This window comes from Halichoerus grypus, chromosome 15 (assembly GCF_964656455.1).
Source record: "Halichoerus grypus chromosome 15, mHalGry1.hap1.1, whole genome shotgun sequence".
Classification (NCBI taxonomy): domain Eukaryota; kingdom Metazoa; phylum Chordata; class Mammalia; order Carnivora; family Phocidae; genus Halichoerus; species Halichoerus grypus.
Genome location: NC_135726.1, coordinates 30,308,316 through 30,323,462, shown reverse-complemented (window position 1 = coordinate 30,323,462; position 15,147 = coordinate 30,308,316). Strand labels below are relative to the sequence as shown.

General features: G+C 47.3%; 1 protein-coding gene across 4 annotated transcripts in view; it reads right to left on the bottom strand.

Moving 5' to 3' along the window:
• Nucleotides 1–14,879, bottom strand: part of TOX3 (TOX high mobility group box family member 3) — a 111,898-nt gene extending 97,019 nt beyond the window's left edge. For 2 of the 4 annotated variants that reach the window (XM_036120446.2, XM_036120445.2), the window contains exon 1: nt 7,312–7,481. In XM_036120446.2, the coding sequence (XP_035976339.1) occupies nt 7,312–7,398 (87 nt within the window). In that variant the 5' untranslated portion in view covers nt 7,399–7,481. Of the gene's footprint in view, nt 1–7,311; nt 7,482–8,519; nt 8,761–14,813 lie in introns of those variants that run through there. The other 2 variants (XM_078062383.1, XM_036120448.2) reach the window with 2 other exon arrangements.
• Nucleotides 14,880–15,147: the final 268 nt, after the last annotated feature.

Sequence of the window (15,147 nt, the reverse complement as noted above, 5' to 3'; positions counted from 1 at the left end):
TCCCTTCTAAGTAACAGAGGCTCTATTCAGTGCCCTCCCCTCCTTCCCATCCATGTTCACATATCCTTAGTTCGAATCCTCTCACACCTTTATCTCCACTGGGTGGTGGCATCCTCCCTGGTCCCCCCACCTCTTGTCAGGCTCTACACTAATCTAGTCAAGAGGTCAGATCCATCCTCACAATGTACAACTCCAACCACACCACTGGTCCACTCCAAAGTCTTCAACTGTGCTCGGTGGTAGAGCCGGTTGTCTTTCCAAAGGCCTTCTTCCTTGCTAATAGACCATTAAGATCATTGATGCTCATGTGACGATGTGCCTGGCCCCCAGGGGATGACATGGGATTGGTCTAAATTGATCACAGCAATCTCCTTCTTCTTTGTCAATGACTGGCCTAGGGTGGGCATGGGATCCATTTCTGATCAATAAATGAAAAAGTCCAATGGAACTGTTCCCAGGAAAGCTATTCCTTCTTATTAAGAGATATACAGAAGAACTTTTGCTATCACTTCCACCCCCACCACTACCTTGCTTCCCGTTTTCTATGCTATCATGTGAGGATGTGATGTCTGGAGCTACAGCAGCCAACCTGTAACCGTGAGGAGACTGCTGAAACTTCAAGAACAGCAGAATAAGAAGAAAAGAGGGTCCTTGAAGACATGGTTGCCTTCACCCAAAATAGCCTGAGACTGCCTCCCTAAAGACTTCTTTGTTAGTAAACAAATGTCCTTATGCTTTACACCACTGTTTGCTGGGTGTTCTGTTACCCACGGCCCAAAGCATTCTGACAAACTCTTACAAGGAACAAACTCTTTACCTTACCACTGGAAGGTCCTCTGGGCCATGCTACTCACAGTGCACGTGGGAGCATCAGCATCACGTGGGAGCCCTAGCTTAGACCCCAGGATTCAGAATCTCTAGGAGTAAGGTCCAACAGTCTGTGCTCTTAAAAAGCTCTCAAGGTGATTTTTGTGCCCGCTGAGGTTCGAGAAACACTCCTCTGTAATATGATCACAAATTACCTTTTTTTTCCATTCACCTACCACCCTACATACCCTAAGGAATACTGGGGTCTGTATGTCTCCAGTGACGGTAACCCCACTTCACTAGGTTTGAGCATCACATTTGTTGCTTGTTTAACTTCATCTCTTCTTAAAGTTTTCAAACTCAAAGACTCCGGGGACTGGAGAGGGACACCGAGGGCTGAGTATGAGAAAGTCAGAGTGGAGAGGAACACAATGCCATCCAGGATTGCCAAATTTATGATTATGTCTTAAGAAGGAAGGAAAGGAGGGAGGGAGGGACGGAGGGAGGGAGAGAGGGAGGGAGGGAGGGAGGGAGGGAGGGAGGGAGGAAGGAAGGAAGGAAGGAAGGAAGGAAGGAAGGAAGGAAGGAAGGAAGGAAGGAGAAAAAGCTGAAAATACAGATTTACATGCAAAGATTTTAGACACAGACAACTAACTGAACTTTTTAAACTACTGGTCCAAGTTAGATAAAACAAGTCCTCAGGTAGACTCAGCATCCCCCTGACAGTTTGTGGCCCAAAATAGCGAGTTCTTAAAATGTGTACACGTACTTTGAATGTTGTGGCCATCTACATTCATTGACTTGATCTAAAACGACTACGACAAATTCTCTGTGGCTTACCACAGCTTATCAGTTGCTACTCGGTACAGGGTATTCATCAACACTCCCCTGTTTGGGGTGGCGAAACGGTAAGTTCATGGACCTTTAGTTAGTGTCAGCAGGACTATTTTATCCATCAGTCGGTGAAGACTGGACATCTAGAAGCACAGGCTTCCCAAGGGCCTACAAACATGCTTAAAATGTGAGGAAAAACAATTAATTGCCCACACCACACACACACACACACACACACACACACACACACACACGATGAAGTGCAACTAACAGATGTCTACAACATGAGAACATAAGTCAACTAATCAGCATCAACTCGGATAGGGTATATTAATATGTCATAGCACAGTAAATGCAGAATGTGGATACAGCATTTTAACGTCTGATATGATGTGGAGGAGAGCCAGATCCTCAGTGCTTAGGACCTGCCGAGGTCCAGAAAAGGCCCTGAGTGCCAACCTGGAACCAATAATCACTCTGTTGTAAGTCTTGTCTACTTTATAGCAATCCCCAACTTCTTTACCCAGTTCTACTGCCCCTCGAGGTTGCTTACTCCAAAGGAGGATCCCCAGCCTAAAACAAAGTTTTCAACCATGGCTGCATGTTGGAATCACCGAGGGAGCTTCAAAAACATTTCCCCAAAGGCTCTAACTAAACTGCACTGGGGTAAGGCTGTGAGCCTGCGTATCTTTCACGAGCTTCCCCCCAACTCACCATAGCTAGAGTATAGCCAGGGCTAAACCCCCACCGTTTTAGAGACATTCTTGAAAACAGTCTCTGAAATATTCATCTCCCCAGTTACGCCATCTTGTTAAATAGACTTTCTTTCTACTGCCAAGTCTTGGAACAAAGGAAGATCCTGGGACCATCAAGTGCTCTGATTATCTAGAACAGAGGTCAGCAAACTTTCTGTAAAGGGACAAATACTAAATGTTTCAGGCTTCGCAAGCCACACAATCTCTGTCACGACCACTCAACTCTGACACTGTAGCATGCAAGCAGTCACAGATGACACATAAACAAAGGAGTGGGGCCGCGTTCTAATAAAACTTTATTTATGGACACAAATGTGAATATCATGTAATTTTCACAGTGATGAATAGTCTTTCTCTCGTTTTTCTGCCATTTAAAAACATAAAAACCATTCTTAACTCACAAACCAAGCAGGAGTAGGCAGTGGGCCAGATGTGACCCGTGGGCCACATGTGACCCGTGGGCCACAGTTTGCCAACCCCTGATCTAGAACTATTCCACTGACTCGAGACCAAAATTAATGAATGACAGAATTCAAATTATCCAATCGGAACTATGTTGGAAGTGGTCAGATTCTACTTCCTGTACTCACTCAACTGAATTGTCCACGCAGTTGGACGTGAGAGTGGAACTGTCCACAGAGTTGAACATAAACCATAAATGACTTACTAAAAAATGATTTTCAAACCTCAGCTGCATCTGAGTTTATCTAAGATTAAAAAAAAAAAAAACCTGCAAAGAAGCAGTACGCGAGCATGTTTTAAGGGTCCCACATAAGGATTTCAATAATGTGTTAATTTGCTGCCAACATTTAAAATTCAGGGTATTTCACATAAAAACTCAGATTATCATTCTCTTGGAAAAATAACTGCAAGATGTGGATACTGGGCCCAAACGTTGGCATGGCAACAATCTACGGATGCTGAACAAGGCTACCCCTTTAAACGGGGCATGTTCTCCATCTGACCACAAACCCTATCTTCATGTAGGTTAACTGGCTGTCCCTAGAGGCATTGAGTTTATGACCCCTTGTCTAAGGTCCTTAGAAAAACCTTCTATCTCTTTCACAGCATGGCTTCAATATCTATCTTGTTTGAAGACCTCACATGGAAATCTCTCAATCTGCTCTCAAAATTCAACCCCCCCATACACCAGGCCCTGGAAACAAAACCATTGGTTGTCATCACAGTGCAAGGTATCAACTTAAGAAGAGTTTCCATCAAATCCCCCTCTCAGTGTGTTCTCAATTTGAACCATGGTCTCCGATGAGATAGACAAATGACAAACGACTCTTCAGGTCTTCTAACTCTTCAGGCTGGCCAAGGTAGAGGCCGGCCCAAGGAGGTGGCACTCACACCAGAACACCTTAATTAAGCAGAGTGATCGATAACACATATAGTAATTAGAAAGCAAGGTTTGGGACTGATGGAGTAAAACCAACAAAAGGCTATTCTGCATAAGATAAGAAGTCAAGAGTCAGATTTTGGAGGGAGGGGGGTAAAAAAAAAAAAAAACACCTAAGAATACACAGAAAAAGCTAGTAACTAGAGTTTGGTCCAAGTTCATTATTAACTCACTGTGTGATTTCACTTGGCTCACACCCACCTTCAATACAATAGTTTATTTTGGGGTGGCAGACCTCTGACAACTACACGCTAATTGATCTGATGCATATTATCTTCTTACTGGTGAAAGGACCCAGGGAAAGAAAAATTCCAGATATATAGACAGTGGATCACTAACGCCCTTGGGCAACATAAGCCTAGTCCCCCACCCCCCACCACCTTTTTTTAAATATAGGTGTTAGTTTAATTTGTTAGCCACATCAGAAAAAGAAATGTTCAAACAGTAGATTCTCCACTTGAAATTAAAATGGAAATTAGCCCTTAGAAAGCAGAGATGACTGTAGTTTATACATCAGTGGCTGGTTCATGAATTATTAACTGATTTTAATGATCCTGGCTATATTTTATTTGAAGTTATTCTCCTACTTGCAACGACTTTTGAACCCTCAAAACTCTTTCATCCATTCTCCGTAGACAGTACACTTTCTGAGCGCTGACATTTAAAAAGGATCCATATACTCACAGAATGTAAAGATAATACACACACATATAATTTATACAAAGGACTCTGGTCGTTTGTTAAAGAGAGAAATGAATGAGACCCTATTATTCACGGTTTGTAAATAAATTTAAAGATAAGCGCTAACTTTTCACTTGTTAAGCCTGGAGCAGAGGGTTCTGTATTTCTTCTAAAGTTTCCCAGATGGTCGTTGAAACAAGAAAGGGCAGAAACATACTTTTTTGAAACCCATCATTTCCCCTCCAGAGTGATAATACACCTCCCCGAGAGTTAAGTCTTAAGAGATTAATAATTACAGGTATTTCCGAATAAAATGAATGCATGTCTTTGTAAGCTACTTTTTACATTTTCAATATAAATCTGTATTGAATAGGACCACTTCAGACACACAAGTTAGCTGTGAAACAAAATGCTATAAATCCTTAATTAGCACTTGCTGTTTTATACCCATAAAGTTAATACTTCCTCTTCTACTACATTCTCCCTATAAAGAAAAATTACTGGGAATAAAATTGGGTTTTTCACTGCTGAAATTAAGAGTAGGAAGATAAAGTATTGGGGCTCAAATTAAAGATTATTGTATTTTTATCTGCAAGGAATTAAATGCAAACATCCCTTAAAAGAAGTACGTGTTGATTTCTGCCAATATTAAGCGCTGAGTCTAACTTGCGTAAATTGGATACACACAGCACTTGCGACCACCAGATTGCTGAATTACTAAGAAACCAGGTTTTTGGGGGCAAAAAGCTGCGTTAAGAAAATATGACAACAAACCAACTTGCATCCTCACTCTCGAAGTTGAACAAGCATCTCAATAAATAATGGGGGAGGTCGAGCTTTCTATACCCCCCCTGAAGTAAATGTTCTGAGTTTAAATGGGCTCAAAATAGCTTTTCTCAAAAAAATAAAAAGAGACACACACAAAACACCCACAATTTCCTCTGGTCCCTTGAAGTACCCTTGGGATCTCAGTGAACAGAGAGATTTGCCACGCATTGCAGTGACTGGATTAGTACAAAAGGTTTCTATTTTGGTGTCATTCGAGTGTTGCTGATCTTAAGTCAGAGAAAGAAGTAGTTACATTAAGCAAGGTAATGGCTTCCAAAAATAAGAGCATGCCCAGTTATCCAAGGCTTGCATACACAGGCTAAGTTGTAAGGAGATAAATAATACCCCACTGGAACAATTAGGTGGATTCTCAGCAACACGACATACTTAATTAGGCTGCCTAAGTCCCTAACTGAGCATACAAGGGGGACTTTTTAAAGCATTTAATAACCTGAGTAAATCCAAAATCAGAGGACAGAAACCAAAACCTTAACCCTGGCTACTGCCAGAGGCCTTTTCTTGCTTCCCTTTCAATGCTTAATGTACCACTCTCGGAATTTTGAGAGCATGAACGCCCCCCCCCAACCCCGCGCCCACCACCGCCAGCACCCCCAAAGGGTTAAAACACACTGAATAATGTCCCTTCGTTCTTTACTTGTGGGGAGGCCCGCGGTGCCAGGCGCGGGGCTGGGCGACGGGGACACAGGGGTTAGGCAGAGAGACCCCAAAGGTCTTTCACAAACTTCAGCACGGGAGTTGGGAACCGAGTAGAAACAAATAGAAAGGAACACGAGCTTCCATCAGCCACGGGGCACAGCAAACTGTTCCTCACTCTAGATACAATTCCTCCTCTTCCTGTTATTTATTCATTAGTTTTGTATAGCACCTTTCTTTCAGCGGCTCCTTATTTCCTCCTCTGTTATCCAAGCAATCATAAACAAACTACGATTTGAAAGAAAAGGGGGGGGGAGGAGGGAGGAGCAGGGGGAAGGAGAAAGAAAAACCACATTCAAAAGGCACAGGCCATCCAGAGCACAGCTCTTTCTCTGAACGTCGCCCTCGGGGTGATGTTTCCTCCAAAGCTTGGCCCCGGGGGCTTCAGAAGGACCAAGAAGGGGAGTCCGCGCCGCCCTGGCCCAAGGGCTGCGACTCCAGCCCCGACTCGCCCGTCCGAGCTGCGCCAGCTGCCCGTCTGAGACCCACCGTCGCCCACCTGAAACGCTCGGTCCTGGAAGTTGGCGCGGGGTGGTGGGGGAGAGGGGAAGGAGATGGGGTGACCCAGGGCGTGGTGTGGAGGTCTCCAAGCCTGATCTCCCCGAAATGCAAAACTTACCCCTCCCCAAAAAATGAAAGATGAGAAGCCACTTGCGCTAACCAGGGAGGGGCCGGCACCTCCGTTCCGTGGTCCAAGGCGCCCTAGCGAGGGGGCAACAGAGGCCACCTGCGGGGGTCCCAACACTTCGCGCCCCCCCCCCGCCCCCGCCCAATCCAGGGCACGCTCAAAAGTTTGTTCCTTTCCTCCCCCCGAGCGGCCCCGGGTCCAGCTCTCGAGTGTGCGGGGAAGGTAAGAGGGGCTTGGGGGGGGGGGGGGCGGTGAGGTCGTCGGACCACGAGATCAGGGACTCCTGCGATGCCCCCCCCAACTCAGGGGCGCTGCGATCGTATTTACTAATAACAACAAAGAATCACAAGCGTGCCCCCTCTTTCAGTCCTTTGGCTGCTCCTTCGCTTCTTTGGGGCAGCAAAGGAGAGTCGGCGGGGTTGGAGGGGGGGTGGGGGGGGAGAGAAAGTGGAGCGCCGGCAGAGGGACAAAAAGGGGGGTGTGGGAAGGGGGTAGAAAGAGTAGAGTGAGAGTTGGACAGAGACGAAGGCGCAAAAGGAAAAGGAGTGGAGCGGGGAAGAGAAAAGTGCAGCGGGAGGGGAGCTGGAGCGCTGGGCGCGCCCGGGATGGGGAGGTGGCCCCCGCCCCGCCGCCCCGCCGCCCCCCGGCCCCGGCCCGGTCACCTTGCTGTAGCCGTAGTACCCCAGACACTGCGCGAAGTCCAGGCCGGCGGGGTCCCCGGCCGCCGCGGGGTAGAACCTCACATCCATGCCGGAGCCGGGCCCGGGGCCGGGGGCCGGGGCTAGGGCTCGCCGGGGCCGGTGCCCGCCTCCTCGAAGCCGCTAGATCCACCGTCGGGGGCGCCCGGCCGGGGTTGCCCGGGGGCGGCGCGCGGGGCTCGGGGCCAGAGGGGCGCCGCGACCGGAGCCCGAAGAGCCCGGGAGCCGCGGCCGCCGCACACAAAGGCGCGGCCACGCGAGCCGCGGGAGAGCGGGAGGCGGCCCGGGGGACGCGCCCCGCCGGGGCACCGAGGCAGCGCTGCGCGCGGGCCGGGCGCCCGGGGCGCGGGGCGCGGCGCGGGGGCCCGGGCGGCGCGGCGAGTTCAGGTGCGCGGGGCGAGGCTGGGACGGCTGCGGCGGCGGCTGGCCCCGCTCCTCCTCCTCCTCCCCGGGCGGACTGAGGAGAGGAGCCGCGGAGACAAGGGGCCCGGCCCCTCCCCTCCTTCTCCCCCTCCTGCCTCCGCCGCCGGTCCCCTCCCCGCGCCGCCGCCGCTCCGCCCCTCCCACCGCGGGCAGCTGGCGCGCCGCCCGCCCCGCCGGTGCGCTCCTCGGCCCGGACCGCCCCCGGGCGCGCCGCCCCGCCCCGCCGCGGCCCCTGCCCCTCGCAGCCCCTCGCGGCTCACCCCGCGCCTCGCGCAGCCCTGGCGGTGCCCATCGCGCGCGCTGCGGCCTCCCCCTCCCCGGGGCCCCTCTTCTCCCCACCTCGCCCCCCTTCCCTCTCCGGTCCTCTTTGTCCCCGATGCCTCGGAGCGCTCCTCGCTCCCTTCCTCCCCTCGGCCGCTTCGGCCGGCGGGCAGCCAGCCGGGTGCCCGGTGTGGCCCTCCCACCCCCCCTTTCCGAGCCCCCCTTCCCTTGGCCTCCAGCTCCTGGCACCGGCGTCCACATGCCGTCCGCTCCCTTGCCACCCCTCGTTCCATCGCTTTCCTCCCCTCGCCCCCATTCGTCCCTCGTGGTGCCGGTCGCCCGGTCCGTCTACCCTACTCCGCCTTCCCGCACGAATGGCCCCTGCTTGAAGGCACCTAACCTAGCAGCTAACCTGCATGAGGGCCTCCCGGGAGCCGGGACCCCATGTACACCTGTGGTATTTTCCAGAAGGGGTGTTGGGGCCTGACCTTTCACAGGTAGGCAGACTTGAAGCTTCCCGGGTTAAGCCTCGTGTCGGTTCTCTTCGTATTTCCTTTGCTCTTGTTTGTATTCGAAAGGCATTTGAGTAACTGGATCTAGGCGGATCATTCACTGCTCTCGGAGAGAAAATGTCCCCATTTTCCTAAAAGGTTCTGGGTGATTAACTTCCTCAAACTGCACTCACCCACCTCCTCTTTATTTCTTTCTCTTTCTTTAAGCTACATCTCTCTTTCTCTGTCTCTGTCTCTCCCCCCGCCTTCCGCCTCCTTCCCTCCAGGCCCCCCCCCCCCCCCCCCCGCTTTATTGCTTTGGGTTAATTTGGCCCTCAGCCTTGGCGAAGGGAAGTGACTTTATTGCTAGATGAGAACGTTAAGGAGAGGCGGTGGGATTCTGCCCCCTCCCCAATTTGGTTATCTAGAAGCTGCTTTAACCGGAAGGGAGAAATTTTCAAATATTTTAGCGGACACTCAACAAACACTTTCGTCCCCTGAACACACTTGGCTGGCCCCGGGGCCTGAACTTTTTCAGACAAGCATCAGATGGGTTGCTTTTCCTTTCTTCCCTTCTCCAAAGTAGGCTCTCCAGCTTGGTGACACCTGTGTATGTACCTTCTCCCAATATTATCTTTCTGGAACCAGGCAGGAAAAATAAACGTCAATTAGGTGAAAGTTTGTGTATTTGCACTTCTCTTAGCCGAAACGTGTGTTTGGATACTGCCTGAGAGATCGGTGTGTATTCAGGGAAGGAACAACTGCTCATATTGTCCCTAGGTTGACTCCAATCCCCCCTCCCGAAAAAGCTTAGGTCCTCTCTCCCGGGTCTCCATTTAACGTTGACAACCCAGCGGCGCTCCCTAATGGCCCAGCGGGTTGCACAAATTGGCAGCGAGCTGAGATATTATCAGGACAACAGCCCATTGAGCAGGTTCTTGAAACTGCAGACGTGGAGGCCCTTTCTCTGGGCCACTGGGCGCCTGTGGCCTTTCCACCAATCAGAGCTGGAGGGTGCAGTGGCCACCTGTTGTCTCGCAAGAGAACATCTTTTAAGTTTCACTATTAGTATTTAACAATGGCGTATAGGGCAGCATCTGGCCGCAGGAGAGGAGCAGCCTGCTGATCTGAGGTACCAAAAAAGAAATTATTATTTTTTTTTTCCCAGATAGTTGTTAACAAGGAGCCCCAAAGTCTGGGGAGCAGAGTTTTTCATTGCACACTTAACCTTGCCCACCTTGTGCTCGCTCTGGTGTGCATCTGGAGCAATCTGAGCTTGATTACACAGGATGAAGGAAAGTATAATCAAAGTTATGGAGAGACTAAACCTGAAGTTGTAATCAGACCCTGAGGATCAAGAATTCAAATATTCACAGTGGAAACCCCACTAGCTGCGAGCCTGGGAATTGCATGTGGGCTGACGTGTTGCTGCAGCGCTGAGCTGTAGACACTGGAAACAAGTGAGAACCTTCTCCCAGGAGGCTCCGGGGAGTTAGGAATGCGGGGTCACATCCAATACCACCTCTTGGCCCTTGTTTTGAAAAAGCCTTCCTCTGAAAATCCCCCCTCCCCGTTATGATGCAAATGCCTCAGGGAGGGGAACAATATTCATCAGTCACTATTTTATTATGATGATGATTTAGGAGGTAAGGTAAGTGATTTCCGAGTGTAGATCTTGATTAAAGTGGTGGGGGGGAGAAACTGAGGGACCTGAGGATATATGTGTTGAGGCATTTGGAATGAAAAAAAAATCACTAGAACAGAAACAGGTCCTTTGGGAAGGCTGCGGACCTCACGGTTTTGCCCACAGTCTCCATGCCCTCAGCAGCTACTTGCCTGCCTACTCCGTGCCAGACACTGTTTTAGGCACTTGTGAATGACAAAGAGGGTCCCCAAATGACACGCGTGGAAATCCTCAAGGGACGCTATGGTTTGGACCTGTCACATTCCTTCTCAGACACATATCTATATGCACACATGTACGCATGCCCTGTCCCATCCACTCACCGGGAGATCCCGGCCTGACAAGCTACCAGTGCTATTGCGAGAAGCAATCTGATAAACAAATTCACAAGTAGTAGGAGGGATGCCAGGCTCGGCACCTTCATGGTATTTGTAAAAGAAAGTTCACGGGGGTGGCACAGGATAGGCTGCTCAAGAGCCGAAGCTGGATCGCGGCAATATCCCAAGAACCTTGGACGGTGCTTGGGACTCAGGGGGTTTGCAATGAATGAATATCCATTTAAGCAAGGACAGTGAGAAGAAGAAAGGCAAGAAGGGAGAGGGGGAGAAAGGGAAGGAGGGGGATGGCAAAGAGATATTTTAATGGTGGACATGCATTCCCAGGGAACCTGGTCAAGGGAAGATTGGAGAAGAAGGAACCCAAGACCTCTGATGCGGATAAGAACAAACTACCTGAGGTGCGGGGCGGGGGGGGGGGAGGGAGGTAGGGGGGGGATGGCTTTTGCACCCTGCTGCTTTAGCTCTCTTACAACAAAACTAGAATTATATGTTGTTTCATTTAGAGCAGATCTGATGCAACTGCCCATTGCATTCAGAATACCACCTAATTTTAAGGGTTCTGGTGGATTTGAAGCCCATCCATTAAAAACTTGAGAATAATGCCTTTAAAATATTAATGCAATTGTAACTGCCATGCTATTTGTCATCTTAAGGGTGTCACCTTTTTCAGGCTGTAAGCATTTGTTTCTGAAATGCCACAGACAAAGGTTTCCTTTGTACTAGGTTAGCCTTGAGTTTGAAGAAACTTCTCCAAGAACATATCTTAAACATGCGTTGAATTTATGTTGAACAGTGCTAACAGTTACTGATTTAGAGGGGCAGCACAAGAATCAGTTATACAGAAAATACAACTTCTGGGCATAAGAAAATTCCTGCAAGGTTTTTGGATGACTTGAGTCAAAACGGTCAGTCTTATTAGCTTGATGTTTCCAATTGAACAGTACGTATGATCCAAGAATCTCTAAAAAATGGGGGCAGGGGAGGGGGAATGCACAAGCTTATCTTTAAGAGGTTCAGTGAAAATAAATAGTTTTTATGAAAGCAGAGAAACCATGATAGGAAAACTATCTTACATCTTGACAGAACTCAAAAACTGTATTTCTCTACTCTGTGTCCAAATTAAGCAAGAAAGTTCCCATGAGGATTGCCTTAAACCCACCAAATTTTATACCCTAAGATCTTACTGAGACCCCGGCTTTTAGGGAATCTGTGAACAGTGATTTAACCTCTCTGTGAATTGCTTGCCCAGATGAGATGAGGATACTATTAAACATTATATACAGTTTAATTTTCCTGAGTTTTGGTCATGAAAAGTCCTATCCAAATATTATGATCCTTGTTTGCAGTATGTAATGTAGCCAAATTAACAGCAGCTCCAAATGGAAATTAACAAGGCCAGAGCTACTGGAGTTTCTTCTCATCCTATTCCCATAGTAACAGCTAATGTATTATATTGGTAAAACATTTTATATTTGGTTTTATGTGTGAATTTGGCTTCATGTCATAAAGCATAGCGTTTCTATCCAGCATGGATTCTTAGTATCTGTATAACTCATCTCCATGAAATGTAGAGTTTCATGTCAGAGAATCGCCACTTTGCATTCGTAGTCTAAATCACATGCAGATAAAATCAAGACCTACCAAGGCTCTCACAACAGTAGATGGTATAGAGGAAGCATTCCGACCTCGGGCCCTCAGTACAAATCCCCAGTGCAGACTCCAAAACTGCTCACCAGGAGAGTTCCACACAGGAATTATTATAGTGTGAAAAAAAATCCCCAAGCTTCATCATTGTTAGCTTCAATTTTCCGTGAATCCAAACTTTTCAGGTCTGGAAATACGAACTATTTTGATATTTTTACTTAGGTCAAAAAATACAGAAACGTGAGCAAATTGGGAAAAAATAAGCTCCCTTTTCATACATGTTTACATATATGTATATATACGTATATATATATATACGTATATATACATATATACTTGTGTGCATGAGATTTCTTCTCACATTACTGCAACCAACTTTGGCCATATTGGTCTCTGTGATACCGAGCACAAGAACCGCTCTAGAAAACCAATCATTTTCCCAGTTGACTATTACTTTTACTAAGAATAGATACGCCCATAGGTTCTGACAGATATATAGTAATTATGGAACAGTAACCCCAAAACCCCTAGTAGCAAAGAAGTACTGAGCTGAGAATTCATTCCCAGAAATATGAAATGCAGCCAGTATTTGCTTGTGACCCAAGTAGCTCTTCAATAAAACTACTTTAAAAACCAATACACTCAACACAATCAGGAGGTGTGCAATTTTCAGTGTGTTTACACCCTGCCTTAAAAAAATATATCCTGTATTCACAGAAATCCTAAACTGTTGTCCTGCCTGTTTTCTGAAATATATTCTATTTCTTTTAAAGTGAAAGAATGACCTCTTTTGCAGGAACAATTTTCAGAGACAGCGTGTTTATCAAATGGTTTCTCTGCTTTCATAAAAACAATTTATTTTCACTGAACCCTTCAAGATAAGCATCAAAGCCAGGAAGAATGTACAATGAAGTTTATAATTACACTCCAGAAACAAATACAGGGTAGTTTTTATTTTGCTCAAGTGAGAAGATTTTTTTTTTCCCCAAAGAGACAAAGGTAGTGATGGAGGGGGAGGTTTATACAGGAGTGAAAATCAGGAAGCTCAGAGGTTTTCCAGCAGGAGGGGCCCTGCAGAGTTGCCCACAAAGACAACTGCCAAACAATGAAAGCTGAGGGCCAGGACTCTTTTAGCCATGGGGGGGGGGGGGTGTCAGTTAATTTTTTATTCTTCACCAAGGGGCAGCTAAAAGAGCATTAAGGAAGAAAATCATTAAGCAGATATTAATTAAACCCTTCCACGACAGGTCTGTATACCATTGCTCATATGTATCTCTCCTAGTTGGAGCCTCTGATGACATCCTTTCTTTGATAGGCACCCATGTTTCTAGGCTTAATTTATATGGCACGTTATTATTAATAACCACCGAAAAATAAAACTGTCCAAATAACCGAGAAAAGAACTGAGTCGAATAAAGATTCTGTTTCTTAAGAAATGGGAAACAATTGCATTTGATCACAGAACAGCCAAGGACTAGCAGCAAAATAATCTCCCCTAATTTACATAGATCTGTGCGTGCCAAACAGATGAGTGTTTGCTCTTCGAGTAATAGTGCAGGTGCGTATCCTGCAGTGACGAAATCTCTAACTCATCAAACTGTTTCGCCAGAGTGGGACTTGCCCTCTTTTCTGGAACAGTTTCAAGCTTTCTCCCCAGCATTCCAGCCACCTGTTTATGGAGTTCATCCTCGGGAGTACATGCATGCAATTAGGAACAAGAAAATGAAAATAAATGACCTTGTTTGTTATTTATAACAAAGAAACTCAGCGAAATTAATGCTGTGGAGCTTGACCTCTTGACCCAGGAAAAACAGCCACCTCTTGGCTTTGTGAAGGATGAATAATACTCCGGCAGCTCCCTTTTGTCCAGCCAGCCTGACTTTTGGCTGGTCGTTAAAGCCGTATATCCAAAATATTAAATGTTTTACAAGTTAGATTAGAGGATTTGCGCTCTTTAAAAAAGCATGTTTAAAGAAGCGAAGCTAGTGAGCAAAAGAGCTTGTCTTTTTAAGGAGAGCAGGTAAAATCACTTAGTTTTATCTACTCAGTGTGTCCTGTGTCAACAATATGTTGAAGAAAAGGAAAATATTAAAAAGTTTGAACTAGAGCTTTGGGTGTTGAAGGATTCTTAAGTATGTAATGGAACTCAAATCAAAAGGTGGTCTTGCCAAGTGGTTCAGGGAAAACATCGTTTCCTTGTTGTGGAAGCTACTGGGGAGAAAGGAGAGGACAGCTTCCTTCCGTTACATAAATGCAGTGCGGATGGTGCCCCCAGGAGTTGTGCAATGAAGTAGCGCTGTCATTCCCTTCCCCCTCAACTCACCTCAACCCACACAGTCCAGAAACCCAGGGCAGGCAGGACATGAAGATCACGCTGGTGGAAGACTCTTCAGAACCAGCACCTGGGGGCTCCTGGGGGGGCTCAGTCAGTTAAGTGTCTTCCTTTGGCTCAGGTCAGGTCATGATCCCAGGGTCCTGGGATCGAGCCCCCTGTCGGGCTCCCTGCTCAGTGGGGAGTCTGCTTCTCCCTCTCCCACTCTCTCTGCATGTGCTCGCTCTCCCTCTCTCTCTCTCTGTCAAATAAATAAATAGAATCTTAAAAAAAAAAAAAAAAAGAAACAGTACCTGATCGAAACATCTTCAGGTAGAATCACTGGTCGCAAGTGACACCCCTTAACTTGTGTGGCTGATCCTAAAGCTGCTGCCTTCTTTCTCCCCTCTTGGATCCCTCCTTCATTCACCCACAATGCACTCCACGAGTGACCTGGATTCTTCTAGTCCTTAAATGGAAATCTAAATTTGGTTGTTTTTCCTCCTCAAGTTGTTTATTTAATGTCCTATCTGTCCAGTGCTACTAGGTCTTCAGCTGTTTTATTTTTCCCCAGGAACTCTTTTCTCAAGGACTCTCTACTGTTCCTCGTGAAGCCAGTTTCACGAGTTATGCAGACTGTTGTACAAA